Source organism: Giraffa tippelskirchi, chromosome 10 (assembly GCF_054371585.1).
Source record: "Giraffa tippelskirchi isolate mGirTip1 chromosome 10, T2T-mGirTip1v1.2.pri, whole genome shotgun sequence".
Classification (NCBI taxonomy): Eukaryota; Metazoa; Chordata; class Mammalia; order Artiodactyla; family Giraffidae; genus Giraffa; species Giraffa tippelskirchi.
Window position 1 is genome coordinate 141,493,137 of NC_137284.1, and position 16,546 is coordinate 141,509,682.

The 16,546-nt window shown below is 41.4% G+C and overlaps 1 protein-coding gene across 4 annotated transcripts in view; it reads left to right on the plus strand.

Moving 5' to 3' along the window:
* Positions 1-16,546, plus strand: part of EXOC4 (exocyst complex component 4) — an 875,766-nt gene that overhangs the window by 748,610 nt on the left and 110,610 nt on the right. For all 4 annotated transcript variants that reach the window (XM_081532917.1, XM_081532918.1, XM_081532920.1 and 1 more), the window contains one exon: positions 9,289-9,467. In XM_081532917.1, the coding sequence (XP_081389043.1) occupies positions 9,289-9,467 (179 nt within the window). The remainder of the gene's footprint in view (positions 1-9,288; positions 9,468-16,546) is intronic.

A 16,546-nucleotide genomic window follows, 5' to 3' on the forward strand; every position in this document is an offset into this window, starting at 1 on the left:
ATAGAAATCCCTTCAAGTAATCCCTTTTCTTTAGAAAAGACCCTAATGCTGGGAAAGATTGAAGGCCGGAGGAGAAGGGGATGAGAGAGGACGAGATAGTTGGATGGCATCACTGACTCAATGGACATGAGGAAACTCATGGGAAATGGTGAAGGACAGGGAAGCCTGTTGTGGGGTCGTAAAGAGTTGGACATGACTGAGCTACTGAACAACAACAAAATTCCCTTAACTTGGACTTCCCTGGTGGCTCAGTAGTAAAGAATCTGCCTGTCAATGCAGGAGATGGCGAGTTTGATCCCTGAGTTGGGAAGGAAGATCCCTTGGAGAAGGAAATGGCAACCCACCCCACTATTCTTTCCTGGGAAATCCCATGGATAGAGGAGCCTGGCAGACTATGGTGTCACAAAAGAGTCAGACACAACTTAGCAACTAAACAACGACATTCCCTTAAATTCCTTCAAGTTGAATTTAAATGGAAGGAATTGCTTTCATAGGAGAATGAGAATCTGAGTGTCGAACCGGGGACATTAAGAGATCCCATAGAGTTGCTTCTCACAGAAGCCACTGCCTCTGTTTAGCTGGAGGGCCAAGGGGAAGAGGTTTTTACTGGAACACAAATGAGTCAAAGGAATTGGAGCATGGTAGAAGCTAGAACCAAGAAGGAGATGCGTCTGTTGCTGGAGACATCACCTGAGGCAGAGGGGAGGGAAAGAACAGAAAAGCCCTGGATTCTCCTTTCCCTTTAGCCTTCAATTTCCCATCAAGGTCCCCTATGGTCAGAACCTGGAACTCAGCCTGCAGAGAGTCAGCCCCTGACTCCAGATATAGAGCAGAGCAAAAGTGAGGAATGGATCTTAGGGAAAACAAGCCTAGGGCTTTCAGGGTTCACCCCTTTTTTATTCTGTATCTATTAAAACTTGGTATTTCTGCCTAATACAAGGTTAACAATTCATCGTATAAGGGCATCCCACCCTCCCCAACAAAAGTGAGTCAGCCTCATTCATCATTGTATTCTCCTCAGAACTAATATCTCTGCAGTCCCCCATGTCAAGGCAGAAGTGAGTCCTTATATGTGGTGACCTCTGAACTAAAAAAAAAAGTTAATGCCACCAGTTCCTCATGTAAAATAGTTTGTAATGAACCTCACATTCATTATGATGACTATCATTTTAAAAGTTAAAACAGTAAATAGCAAATTTTGATGAGAATGTGGAGAAGTTGGAAGCCTTGTACATTGCTGGTGGAAATGTAAAATGGTGCAACCACTCTGGAAAACACTATGATGGTTCCTCAAAATAGTAAACATAGAATTACCACATAATCCAGCAATTCTGTTTCTCTGCATATGCCCAAAGGAATTGAAAGCAGAGATTCAAACAGATACTTGTGCACCAATGTTCACAGAAGCATTATTCACAATAGCCAAAAGCTGGAAACAATCCAGATGTCCATCCCCAGATGAAAGGATAAACAGTATGTGGCATGCACACAATGAAATACACAGCCTTAAACAGGAATGAAATTCTGATATATACTGCAACATGAGTGAACTTTGAGATGTTATGGTAAGTAAGCCAGACACAAAGGGACATTTATGAATCCACTTACGTAAGGTACCTGGAATAGGCAAATTCATTGAGGTAAACTGTAGCATAGTGGTTAGCAGGGACTGAGGGAAAGGGAAAAGAGAATGGGAAGTTCCCCTTTAACGAGTACAGAGTTTCTATTTGGGAGGATGGGAAAGTTCTGGAAATAGTGATACTGGTTGCACAACGTTGTGAATGTACTTAATGTCATTAAACTGTACACCTAGAAAAGGTTAAAATGGTAAGTTTTATGTTGTTGTTTAGTCACTCAGTCATATCCTACTCTTTTGCAAGCCCTTGGACTGTAACCCACCAGGTTCCTCTGTCCATGGGATTCTCCAGGCAAGAATACTGGAGTGGGTAGTCACTCCTTTTCCAAGGGATCTTCCTGACCCAGGGATCAAACCCAGACCTCCTGCATTGCAGGCAGATTCTTTACCGTCTGAGTCACCAGGAGCTATTGTTACTGTGGCCCTGGAAATACTAAAAGGGATTCCAGTGAATCCAATGTAGTGCTCTATGCCTTTATTGCATAGAAGCAACTCAATTTTCCCTTGGCAGTTGAGATCAGTCCTTCCAGGCATCCAAGTGACCCCTTTCTCCACCTGTTGGTTCAGTAGTGTGAGAAACCTGAAATAGCCGGATGACAGTCTCTCTTTCCCGTGTAATTTAGTCATTGTTTTATTTTCTGGTGGAAGCATTCCTTCCTGAGTGCCTCTAGACAAGTTTAGCCCAAAGTTGTGAGAGCAGTAACAGAACCTCCATGCATGGTTTTAATAATAAGAAGAGGGACCATTCCTACTTCTAACCCTTGGGTTTCCAGATCCATATTTTCTTGCAGGAAAATAAAACAGCACTATATATAATTGGTCCCTAGGTCAAAGTACTCCAGCACTCCAGCCTTGTAAAAGTTGTCTCCCAACTGGACCATAGCTAAATCTTGCATCAGCCATTTTCACCCAAGAAGTTTCTTGGCCAGAAACATTGTTGAATAGGATATCATGATTGCAAATAAGAGCTTGAGTGAATCTCCTGATGATGGTGCTGCTAGAAACATTTCAGGTCAGGAAAGCAATTCCGTCCTCAGTGTGAGTACAGCACTGCCCCCTCCGGGACACGAGGAGTCAGGTGATCTGCTTCTCCATCGGAGCCCGGCTGTGTCTTCCCCTTGCTGTCTTCTGGATCACAGGGGACTTTGGGCAGTGTTTCCTGTTTCTGGGAGCAGTATTCTTACAGCAGACTCAGCAAAGGGAAGCAATGGTACTAACAGAAGACTTGGAGAGTGGAGAGGGTCTGAGCATATATGATATGTGGTCAACTATAGCCTAGATCTGCAAATCACTTTGAAACTATTTGCGCTATTTCTTTCATAAGCACCATTTAGTCTGCTGAAAGTGTACTCTTTCTTTTTTTTCCTTCCTAAGACTTCAGGAAAAAAAAAACAACCAGAATTACTTCATGACTAAATGGAGACAGTTTGTGGCATCTTTGGCAAACTTCTCTGAAATGAATTCTTGTCAGCCAGACCTCTTGAAAGATTATGATTGTGTGGTAAGATTAAGTTAAACAGGTTTTACACTCTCGGCAAAATTCTCTTAAATGAATTCTTGTCAGATTCAGGCTCTTTAAAGATTATAATTGTGTAGTAAAATAAAACTTACCAGGTTTAACACTCTTCCTTCAGTTTCTTAGGCTTCTGTGTGAGTGTATTGGCCTACTGATGATAAAAGTGACTTCTCAGATAGGGTTCAGTGACTGACACAATGAGTATTGGGTTCTGGTGTCTGTTCCTGGGTGTGCCAGATAATCTTTGGGCCATAACTGAACATTTCTTACTTCACCTTCTCCAGGTAATGATTACTCTGCTGCCCATTTCACACAAACATATGCAATACTTTCATTAAATAATGTGCTTTCATGATAAGCAGAAGATGAAGGCTAAATAAAAATTCAGATCTAGAAAGAGGAAACACTGCTGACCCAGATGCTGGCAGGTAGTCATCCTGACAGACCTCTGCAGTAGACGCTGACCACCATCTTTTTTTTTTTTTTTTAAACATTTTAAAAAAAATTGAAGTATAGTTGATGTACAATGTTTCAGGTGCATAGCAAAGTGATTCAGGTATAGATATAGATGATTCTTAGATTCTTTTCCATCATAGGTTATTTCAAAATACTGAATGTAGTTCCCTGTACTATACAGTAGGTCCTTCTTTATCTATTTTATATACAGTAGTGTGTATCTGCTAATCCCAAATTCCTGATTTATCCCCACCCCCCTTTCCCTTTTGGTAACCATAAGTTTATTTTCTATGTCTGTGAGTCTCTCTGTTATGTAAATAAGTTCATTTGTATTACTTTTATAAGTGATATTTTATGATGTTTGTCTTTCTGACTTAGTATGATAATCTCTAGAGCCATCCATGTTGCTCAAATGGCTTTGTTTTCCTTTTTTATGGCTGAGTAAGATTCATACACACACACACACACACACACACACACACACACACGCACGCACGCACGCACGCACGCCACATCTTCTTCATCCATTCCTCTGTTGGTGGACACTTAGGTTGTTGCCATGTCTTGGCTATTGTAAATACTACTGTCATGAACATTGGGGTGTGTGTATCTTTTCGAATACACAAATAGAGTTTTGTCTGGATATGTTCCCAGGTATGGGATTACTACATCATATGATACGTCTATTCTTTTTTAAGGAACCTCCAAACTCTTCTCCACAGTGGCTGCACCTAATTACATTCCCACCTACAGTGTGGAAAGGATCCCTACTGACTGCAGGTTGAGCTAGCCTAGAGCTACGGTCCAAACCAGCCTTGAGACCAACCAAACTTGCCTCCGGTTTGGCTCAAATAACTGCAATACCCAAGTCCTCTAATTTTCTGGGCTAAAATGCTTGATGCATCGATTTGAAAAGTTTTTCTCACTTGATGTAGGATTTTCCATTTTTTGTCTTTAATTATAAAGTAAATATGTCCTTTGGAGAAAGTATAGAAAATACAGAGATGCACAAAGCATAATCGAGTCATGCAACATTTTGACAGATACATATCCAATCTTATTTCAGTTCATATAGATACATAATTCTGTTCTTTTTATATATACAGGGCATACAGTTTTATAACAGTTTATTTGACTCAATTGCATATTATGGCTAAAAGTATACAGTATCAAGCTTTTTTCTGTGGTACCAAGTATTTTCTACTATGTATTAATAATTTCTAATGATTGTATAGTTTTCCATAGTGTGGATATGCCATAATTTATTTAATAAATTAGAGGGTTTAGGAAAAACTCTGTAGTTGAGCAGCTAGAGCCATCCCCTTAAGGTTATTGTAACACATAAAAACCGTCCACCAAACTCTTTGACACACAGGAATCCTCGAAGGTATGATTTTTCGTGTGAAATGGCTCTAGCTGTCAATCATTTATTCTCAGTGTCATGGTTGTGGTGCTCTCTCCAGGTTGTCAGGGGATGATTATGGATTCCTGCCAAATGAGATGTCTACTATGTATTCAACATGAGGCAGTTTGTATTTTTCTCTGTCTATTGCTTTCCCGTCGGAGGGAGTTAAGCAAATCTGTGAGCCAAGGGGGAATGGGATAGGCGTCCAGTGCTGGCAGCGCACAGCAGGCATGCCCTAAGCCCAGAGATCCCCGGATAAGCAGATTAGACTGCTACATAAATACGTTTGTCTTGATTGTCACTTTCCACCCAGGGTTACACCTACATGCATAAAAATGGCTCCAAGCCTATTTTTTCAAAGCCAGTTTGCCTCCCTTGTTGCTTTTTAACCACCCAGCTCAGAGGCATTTTTTTGTGTGGTATATCTATCAAAGATGATTAAGGGACTGGGAGAATTGATGTATAAGGACAGATTGAGAAAACTAAATATTTACAACTTGACTGAGTGACAGCCAAGGGGAAGATATTATGACTGTCTGCTGGGCTCAAATCATGGAGGAGATATTGTTTTGCCTTCCCCAGTAACTCGATTGTAGGGATATCTAAATTCAGGGCATGTTTTCTGCAGATGACATCACTTATGCTAATTAGATAATTGTGTCAGTTGAAATTACATTTCACTGCTAGTAGCAGAAACTTGCAATAGCAGTGGCTTAGACAAATAAGGTTTCATTTTCTCTCCTATTATAACACGGAGCCCAGGAATGTATCATCTGGGGCCGCATGGCAGTTCTATGATGTCATTGGTGCCTCCGTGTCCTCCTGCCTTTGGCTCCGTTATCCCAGGGTGAGTTTCATACTCAAGGTCACCTGCTATTTGAAGAAGAGCTACCACGGCTTCACTTACCATGGCTGCACTCCAGAAAGGGAGAGGCAAAAGGAGTCCCTGCCAGTAAGACTGCTTGGAAGCACTTTCTCGGAAGCCCATTTCCTGATTCCAATTTACATCTCATTGACCGCCACATCTACAAGAGAGGCTGGGAAATTGAGCAGGGTTTTGGTTTGGTTTATTCTGATTTTACACTGGGTCCGTTGCTTACTGCAGCAGTCAAGGTCCTTTGACTGAGAACGTGTGGCAGCCCGGAGATCTAGTAGGCAGCTGGTGGCTTCTGTCACAATGACTTTCCTCTTCAGGATTCTGAGAAGTCTGAACTCTGAGACACGGCGATGTTTGCTATGATGTTACAAGGTTCCATTTGTAAAACTAGCCCTAGCTATCTAATTTATTTACTTCTGATCACTCATCTATTTCAGTTTATTTATCACAGCATACCCTGGGTTGACAGTAAATAAACCCGCCATCTCAACAGACTTAAGAATAATAATGACTACAACTTATTAGCTTTCATCCAGTTCCATGCACTGTGTTATGCATTTAACATCTCCTGAATGATTTGCTTCAGAATATTCCAAGGGAGATGGAGAGTAGATCTGAATAAATGAAACAATACTCACCGTGTGAAAGTGAGAGTGTTAGCCACTCAGTCGTGTCCGACTCTTTGCAATCCTATGGACTGTAGTCTGCCAGGCTCCTCTGTCCATGGGATTCTCCAGGCAAGAACACTAGAGTGGGTAGCCATTCCCTTCTCCAGGGGATCTTCCCAACCCAGGAATCGAACTGGCGTCTCCTGCATTGCTGGCAGATACTTTACCATCTGAGCCACCAGGAACCACCATGCTGCTGCTGCTGCTAAGTCACTTCAGTCATGTCCAACTCTGTGCGACCCCATAGACAGAAGCCCACCAGGCTCCCCATCCCCGGGATTCTCCAGGCAAGAACACTGGAGTGGGTTGCCATTTCCTTCTCCAATGCACGAAAGTGAAAAGTAAAAGTGAAGTCACTCAGTTGTGTCCGACTCTCAGTGACCCCATGGACTGCAGCCTATCAGGCTCCGCCGTCCATGGGATTTTCCAGGCAAGAGTACTGGAGTGGGGTGCCATTGCCTTCTCCGTTATTTCGTATGAGGTTGGTACTATTAGCCCTAGCTAACAATGCTCAGGGCAGTTAAGCAGCATCACACAGCAGGTGAATGGCAGTTAGAGGACTCAGACCCAGGTTTGCCAGACTTAGAAACCTGTGCTGTAACCCTTATTATTCAAAGAAAGTGTGTCTCCCAGGTAAGGAGACTGAAACCTATTAGAAATTCAGACTTTCGGGTCCCACCAAGACCTATTACACAACCCTTACGTTTGGTTTGCATGCATAACCAAAGTTCCCATGCTCTGTCCACAGCAGTGTTATTGCCTCTGTAGCCACTGCTTACCCAACTCAATCAACTGTGACTTTTCCTTAAAAAAGTTGCCTTCTTTTAGGGAGAGGACATAGGTACACCTATGACTGATTCATGTTGATGTTAGGCAGAAACCAACAGAATACCATAAAGCAAAACCTTTCAATTACAAATAAATTAATTTTAAAAAAATGTTACCCTCTTGTAACAAGAAGTCTTATCATGAGCCACTCTTTGGTAGCATTTAATAACAATTTAATAAGCATTTAATTCAGAGCAGTTACTTCTTTCAACATTGAGTGCCCAGCTTTAGTGCCTGGCACTACATGCCTATGTGTCAATTAAGCATTGTTCTGACCATATTGTCAGCTGCTAATAATCACTGCTTGCTTGAAACTTGCTTTGGTTTGTTCTACTTAAATAATGCTCTTGCTTCTGTTCACTTAAGGTATTGTGAGTTTTAAAAGCTTTGGGGCTTATAGAAAACTCCAGGTACCTATTCTTCTCACCATCTCTGTTTATCTATATGTACCTTTCCCAAAAAGAAATTTTTTTTTCCATAACATCCTCAGTCATCTTGTATCATTTCAGCCATGTTTTTGAAAGAAATAAAAATATGGATTAGTTTTTATGTATCATGCAGGCGAAACACTTAACCTTCTGAGCTTCCATCCCTCCTTTTGTACAGTGGCTGGGTCACTTCCAATGTCATTCTTCTCTACCCTCATGTAACTTGATTTTTCAACCCATCCCCTCCCCACAAAAGGAAACCACAGAAACATTTTGAAGACACTGGACTGTATGGGAAATGCACTTGACTATATTTTCCAGCCAGTTAAAGGATCCCTCACTGATTTGTTCTGGCAAGTGACTTATCAGCAGCTCTATCCAAATAGTGAATGCCTTGATGTTTTATAGTTTCCTTGCCTCCAATCCTTTTTTTTTTTAATTAGTTTATTTATCTATTTTTTAACTTTACAATATTGTATTGGTTTTGCCATACATTGACATGAATCCACCATGGGTGTACATGTGTTCCCCTTCCAGAACCCCCCTCCCACCTCCCTCCCCATCCAATCCTTTTTAGAACAAGGAGAAGACTCTTGTCCCTTGGACAGCAAGGAGATCAAATCAATCAATCCTAAAGGAAATCAACCCTGAATATTCATTGGAAGGACTGATGCTGAAGCTGAAGCTCCATTACTTGGACCACCTGCTGCAAAGAGCCGACTCATTGGAAAAGACCCCGATGCTGGGAAAGATTGAAGGCAGGAGGAGAAGGGGATGACAGAAGATGAGATGGTTGGATGGCATCACCGACTCAAGGGAGATGAGTTTGAGAGAGCTCTGTGAGATGTGGAAGGACAGGGAAGCCTCGCGCACTGCAGTCCATGGGGCTGCAAAGAGTTGGACACGACTGAGCGACTGAGCAACAACCACAAAATGAATCAGTGAATGAGGCCTGTCATCCATTTCAACTATAATCTGCTTTCTTAAAGAGACTGGACCCTCTTTTCTTTTGAACAGCTTAAAACATTTTCTAGCTGCCAAGTTAATATGGCTGTTTCACATATTATAATCATCTTCAAACCACGTATATACTTAACACCCTAAGCTATTATTCAACTTCCATAGCAGAAGAGGCAAGAGGAAAACCTACAAAAGAGCAGGTGTCGAAGCCATCCTCAAGGACTGTCTCTGTATAATCAGGCCCACACTGGTTGGAGTACAAGCATCAGGGTCACTTTGTTCTTCTTCTTCGTTCTTCCCATAACTCTTTCTCTTACAACAGGAGAAAGTATATGCATATGATAATGCCAGTATATGTGTATGATAATGTTCTCACAAAATAGAAGGTAGGAAAAATAGCATGCTATAACATAGTGATGATAACAACCATCTTTGCTAGACATGCGTTAGAAAGTCTTGCCACCTCTGTCTTTTCCAGACTGTAAGTAAAACGTGCTTCTGATTTGTTGTGCAGGGCAGCGTTTGGCAAGGAGTCGGAAGTTCTTATTGGGAACCTGGGTGATAAATTAATCCCTCTACAAGACATCCTCTGTGACGTCAGCGACCTCAAAGCCTTGGCCAACATGCATGAGAGCTTGGAGTGGTTAGCAGGCCGAACAAAGTCAGCTTTCTCCAGTCTTTCTACGTCTCAGAGTAAGTATTGGTGGGGTGGATCTTGTGGGGACAGCTGAGAAACTAGACTGAGTACATTCGTGTGAAATGAGAGAGGGTCTACACATCTCCTTATGGGCACATGTCCAAGTTGTCAGAAGATCCGTGCAGGGATTCTGCTTGTGCTGAGCCTCTGGTACTTTGTGGTTCTGTGAAATGGAGAAATCTTGACTTCTGTGTGTTGGGGCATGGGAAGCCAACAAAGGTCCATGTTAGCATAGCTTGACATTAAACCTTAGAAACCCGGGATCATGTAAGATTGACCCACCGTGTCTCAAGAACAGAAAGCAGTATGTTTTGTCCTCCTTACAACTTCTCAAGGGTAGAAACTGTCTCGGAGCTCAAAGTTGTGTATTTGGTTGATGTTTGCATTTTACCTGATAGAAATGAAAAGTATCTAAAAAGGCAATCATATTAATAGAAATGGTTAAGGTGCTAAAAAACAGACAATGAGAAAAACAATTATTCTAGATAAGGGATGGCTAAAAGATAACCTCATGATACATTTCACGGGAATTAAGGGATAGGGTCTGAAATAAAAATAGGAAACGTGTTTCTCTATCAAGGACCAATGATCACTTATTTCAAAATAATTTGAACACTTTGGGACACAAAATTTATTCATTAAATATAGCATAAATACTTTTTAAAAGCATTAGTTAAGAAGTGTTAAACAGTTAAAGGCAAAGAAAAAAATGATATGCAGAAGGAATAAAGGAGATGGCAGATTTGAATGCATGAATGGAGCGACAGAAAACAGGAGAGAAAAAAGAAAAATAACAGCAAGAACATGAAAGAAACTAAATCAGCTCTGAAGTCAATATTAGACTGAACTGTTAGAAGATTATTAGAAGGAAAAGCTTATATTATTTGGACTGTGAACTTCAAAGAAAGTTATTTTTTATCACTGTCTCTTGAAAAGTTATTATTACGTGATGAACCATGATTTCCAGACCCAAGAGGGAGAAGATGTGGATGGAATAAACTAGAGTAAATTATTTCCTGAACCACGAGTCTCATGGGCAGAGTCTGGGAGACGTTTGAATGCTCACTAGTTACAATCTCCTGCTGGTTGTGTAGCTGTCCTGGGGGTCAACAGGGGGTGAGGAAGAAGGATGGAAGGAAGGGGCTTTTGATAATAGGTATTCTGCTTTAGAAATCTCATTAAAATACTACTCTTTGATAATACTTTTATACTGTTATTATTTAAAATATTGCTTTTAGCTTAAAATAAATTTGTACATGTTTACTCTTAGAAATATATTCATCTACTGTGGCTAGCTTGGGTGCAGTGTCGGGTCTGAGCAGACTCTGCCTAAGTAGATACCCTTGAGAGGCTTTCAACTTTATGATCCCTTCAGATCAGGGAACCTGTCACAAGTAGTAGTTGAAATTAGCCATTTTATCTCCCAGACTCACCCCACTCCACCAAAAAAAAAAAAAAAAATCAAGGAGAAGCTGACTTTCCCTTTTGCTCGTTGCAAAATAAATAGCTCTGAAAAGGAACCAGATGCTTCCTGTCCCGGTCTCCTTTGACTCTTAAAATGTAGGGCTGCTTGGGCTGGTGTGTTAGTGATGACTGGAAGGAGTCCTCTCGTTTGGTGGGTCATCCAAGTCTAATATTTAATAATGCAGTCTCTTACTTTGGCGGCACAGCAGTCCAGATTTCTATTCTAAAAGGGTTCCACAAGGCAAAATAGGACACAACCTCTACAGCAAGCCACTGAATGATTCACACAGGCTACCCTGGCTTCAACTGTTCTCAAAAAGGGAGAGACATGCTCTCAGAGTTATGCTCAACTCAGTAATGGCACCATTTCGCGGTTGTGTTCATGTCACTAAGAGTCCCCAGTACAGTTGATGTCTAATTCATGCCTTCTATCATCTCTGTTTTTCTGACAAAGATCTCTCGTACCACACCCATTAATACCTCTCATATGCTCAATTCCATTTTATAATATAAGTTGTACCCTCTCAGTTCCTTTCAGGGTGATTATTCCACCCAGTGAGTGATTTAAGTGACTGTCAGCATTCTGATGATAAACGCAAAACCCAAGTAAACTGTAATCATTAGTTATGTTGTCTTTGTTAAAACAAAGCATCGAGCAAACCTGGTTTATTCTGTTAGCAACATGCCTCGCTCACCCACACTCGTCTAGTCTTCAAATTCCCAGCAGAGATGCCCATTACTGTTTATAATTTGAACAAAGCAGGGCATTCTCTGATAATGGGTTACTTTGATTGTTCCATGTCAGTGTGACTTCAGAAAGGGAATCAGGGACAGCTCTTTATATTCTTTTGAAAAATGAACCACATGATTACCTCAACAAAAGTGTTGCCAAGTCTGGAGACTCGATAGCATGAAGAAAATGCCAGCCTTTTGTCTAGCACTCCTAGAAACTCAGGATGGGAAAAAGTCAAGAAAAGAAGTGTAGAAGTTTATTTTTTGTCCACATCTGTTTAACTATTTTGGATGGTAATACCATGCCTTGTTGGAGAAGGCAATGGCACCCAACTCCAGTACTCTTGCCTGGAAAATCCCATGGACGGAGGAGCCTGGTAGGCTGCAGTCTGTGGGGTCGCTAAGAGTCGGACACGACTGAGCGACTTCACTTTCACTTTTCCCTTTCTTGCACTGGAGAAGGAAATGGCAACCCACTCCAGTATTCTTGCCTGGAGAATCCCAGGGGCGGTGGAGCCTGGTGGGCTGCCGTCTATGGGGTCGCACAGAGTCGGACACGACTGAAGCGACTTAGCAGCACCATGCCTTGTTATAATTAAGGAACATGGAGAAAGTTTGCAGAAAATTATTTTCATAGTGAAAAAAAAAATCTCTTTAGATATTACAACAGGATTCTCCTCCACTTGAAATATTTCATGTCTTTATGAAATATTTCAAGTGGACGAGAATGGCAGAGCATGGCTGGCAACGTGCCCAGGAAATACGAGTTGACCCTTTTTTCAAAGATAGTTTTTCCATCTCTTTTAGTATTTGCACCCACACTCCTGTCTTCTTTACACTGAGGACAGTCTCCTTACCTTGTGATGATCCTAACTGCCCCAGAGACACTGCTCCTTTTTCATCCTTCCACAGTCCTTTGTTCCTGCTCCATTTCTCTCAGTATTCTCCTGCTCAGTCTTTCTTAAAGTTACTTATTCTTCTTAAAATTCTTTCTGTTGAGTGTTCAGTTACTTCAGTCGTGCCTGACTTTTTGTAACCCCATGGACCGTAGCCCACCAGGATCCTCTGTCCATGGGATCTCCCAGGCAAGAAGACTGGAGTGGATTGCCATGCCCTCCTCCAGGGCATCTTCCCGACCCAGGGGATCAAACCCATTTTCCTGCATCTTCTGCACTGCAGGCAGATTCTTTCCTACTGAGCCACCTGGGAAGCCCAGTGACAGTCACAGCCCAATTAAAGGACCAAAAAAATTCTTTGAATTATAAAACCGGTAAATCAAAGACTTCAGATGTGGCTGAAGATAACAGTACATAATAGACCTGTTTACGCGCCTGCCCTCTGTCTCCCCTTTTCTCTATTTTTGCTGTATTCCCTTTATTTCATCTCAGGGAAGACCTTTTCATATGGTAACATTCTTGGCCACCAGCAGCCCCAGGATTATTTGATCCCAGACAAAAAGAGCATTTTTGCTAAGAGCTCCTGAAGCCGTCCTAGAGAAGACTTGGATTGACCTAACTTGGCCTCCGCTCATGGGTCTCTCAGTTTCTCCTTGTATACGCCTTGGTTTCTGACTCTCCATCCCCTTACCCATGGCTCAGTCTCCCACTCCCACTTCTAGAATCTGTATGTTCAGGATCTGTTTTTAACAAATATGCTTTCAGTGCAAGGAAGTTGAGCAGGACCATATTTAGTGTTGGACATTCAGGATCTAGATTTATAGGTATCTCCCCTCATTGATCAGAATTTCAACTTTGGAGTAAAGGCACAGACTATCTGTCCTCTGTAATAGCTGCTGTTTGTAAGAATACTAAATAAAAAGTCTGAAATTAACTTTAAGAAAATTCTCAGCAAAATTCGACCTACATAGAAATTGTTAAAGTGCATTCAATTGAAACACTAATGATTTTCTTTTGTATTTTATCCCTGTGTTTTAAGGAGGTGTTGCTTTTAAAAATAGAGTACAGAGAACTTGAAAGGGGCTCCAGGGCTTGTTTTCACTGCCTTGCTTCCTCAGGGGTCCCTTCTTTCTTTCTTGGATTCTGTAAAAATCTCCAGGATTAGAGAATCTACAACTTCCTTGATTATATATTCTGCTCTTTAAGTAACCTTACCATTGAGGAGGTCATCTAGTTTTTATTAACCTCCCTATGCTTCAGTCTAAACCTCTTTCTTCTGTCCTGTGCCTCAGAAATTAAATGTTGAATATTTTTTCTATAAAATAATGTGCCTGAAAACATTTCCCTGGCCTCTACCTTCCCATCCCTGGATGTTAAAGACTTTTGGCCTGAGGCTCCCAGTCTCTCGGTCCAGAACAACCAAGCTGGATTCAGGCTCCTAGCAGCATTAAGAACCCCGATCAGCCTCTCAGATGGTGGTTTGACTGTTAGCCTTTCTGAATTCGGCTGATATTGCAAATTCCTTCGACCCCAGATTTATCTCCCTCTGGCTCCCTCAGCTCCCATTACTGCGGTTCTTATTGTGCCCATGTACATGGATAATAAAAAGTCATACCATAATCTTTTTTTTTTTTTTGAGAAACCACAGGGTCAGATAAATCTCATAACTTTGTTTCCTATAATTGGTTCATGAATTATAGCACTAGCTATGCAGTTATTTATATACTACTGTTTTTTTCAATTGTGTTAAGAAATATGTAACATCAGATATACCATCTTAACTGTTTTTAAGTGTACAGTTCAGTAGTGTTGTGTTCATTATGTTTATTACTACACGTCAGGTCTCTGAAACTTTTCCGTCTCACATAACTGAAACTCTATACCCCTCAACAACACCCTATTTCTCCCTCTCCCCCAACCCCTGGTGTAACCACTGTCTACTTTCTATTTCTATGAGTTTGACTGCTTTTTATATATATATATATTTTTTTTTTTAATTGAACTTTTTTTTTTTGCCGCCGTGTGACATGCAGGATCTTAGTTCACCAACCAGGGATCAAACCCACACCCCCTGCAGTGGAAGCCCAGAGTCTCAACCACTAGACACCAGGAAAGTCCCAAGGTTGACTACTTTGCTGCTGCTGCTGCTAAGTCGCTTCAGTCGTGTCCGACTCTGTGCGACCCCATGGACGGCAGCCCACCAGGCTCCACCGTCCTTGGGATTCTCCAGACAAGAATACTGGAGTGGGTTGCCATTTCCTTCTCATGACTACTTTAGATGCCCCCATATAAGTGGAGGGGGCTTCCCTGGTGACTCAGTGGTAAAGAATCCGCCTGCTAATGCAGGAGACGAATGTTCAACCCCTGGGTTTGGAAGATCCCCTGGAGAAGGAAATGGCAATCCACTCCAGTGTAAGTATTCTTGCCTGGGAAATCCCATGGACAGAGAACCCTGGCGGGCTACAGTCCATGGAGTTACAAAAGAGTGTGACATGACAAAGTGACTAAACAACAACAATATAAATGTAAGTGGAACTATACAGTATTTGTATTTTTGTGACTGACTCATTTCACAGTGTCCTCAAAGTGTATCCATATATGACCGGATTTCCTTTTTTTTTTTTAATTGCTGACTACTATTCTGTTGTATGGATATACTGCATTTTCTTATCCAGGCATCTCTCAGGGGGTATGTATATTTCATCCACCTCTTGGTTATTGTGAATATTGCCACAGTGACACAGAAGGATGCCAATTGTACTTCTTTCTTAAAATGGAACTGTTACTAGGTATCTTAGAAATCATCTGGTCTAACTCAGATGTTTTGCACATAAGGAAATTATGGCTTCAGAATGATCACTCTGCACGTCTCTACCTGAACTCCAATGGAAACAAGTCCTCAAATTGCCAGTTTAACTTTCTGCCACATCATTGTCTTGACCATTACCGAGGTTAAGTACTGGAAGTGATAGCACTTCATACCATATTCCTCCTAAACCACCAAGAAGGCACCTTTTTTTTTTTTTTTTTAATGAAAGCGCTTAAATGCCTACAGATAACTTGTCGTTATTTCTGATCATCATTGTCTTATGTAACCAGACTTTCTGTGCTTTAAATATGTTGGATATTGCACATACCCCTTTCTGAATTTTATCTTAGTTATAATAGTTTTTCTCCCTCTTTTTAATTGTTTTACAAGTATTTTCTAAGTTAGAAACTCCACCTGTCTTGTTATTATGTTCAGTTCAGTTCAGTTGCTCGATCATGTCCAGCTCTTTGTGACTCCATGGGCTGCAGCACGCCAGGCTTCCCTGTCCACCACCAACTTCCAGAGTTTGCTCAAACTCATGTCCACCAAGTCGGTGATGCCATCCAACCATCTCATCCTCTGTTGTCCCCTTCTCCTTCAGTCTTCAATCTTTCCCAGCATTAGGGTCTTTTCAGCTGAGTTGGTTCTTCGCATCAGGTGGCCAAAGTATTGGAGTTTCAGCTTCAGCATCAGTTCTTCCGATGAATATTCAGAACTGATTTCCTTTATGATGGACTAGTTGGATCTCCTTGCAGTCCAAGGGACTCTGAAGAGTCTTCTCCAACACCACAGTTCAAAAGCATCAATTCTTCGGCGCTCAGCTTTCTTTATAGCCCATCTCTCACGTCCATACTTGACTACTGGAAAAACCATAGCTTTGACTAGACAGATGTTTGTCAGCAAAGTAATGTCTCTGCTTTTTAATATGCTCTCTAGGTTGGTCATAGCTTTTCTTCCAAGGACCAAGCGTCTTTTAATTTCATGGCTGCAGTCACCATCTGCAGTGACTTTGGAGCCCAAGAAAATAGTCTGTCTCTGTTTCCATTGTTTCCTCTTCTATTTGCTACTTCTATGAAGTGGTGAGACCAGATGCCATGATCTTAGTTTTTTGAATGTTGAGTTTTAAGCCAGCTTTTTCAGTCTCCTCTTTCACCTTCATCAAGAGGTTCTTTAG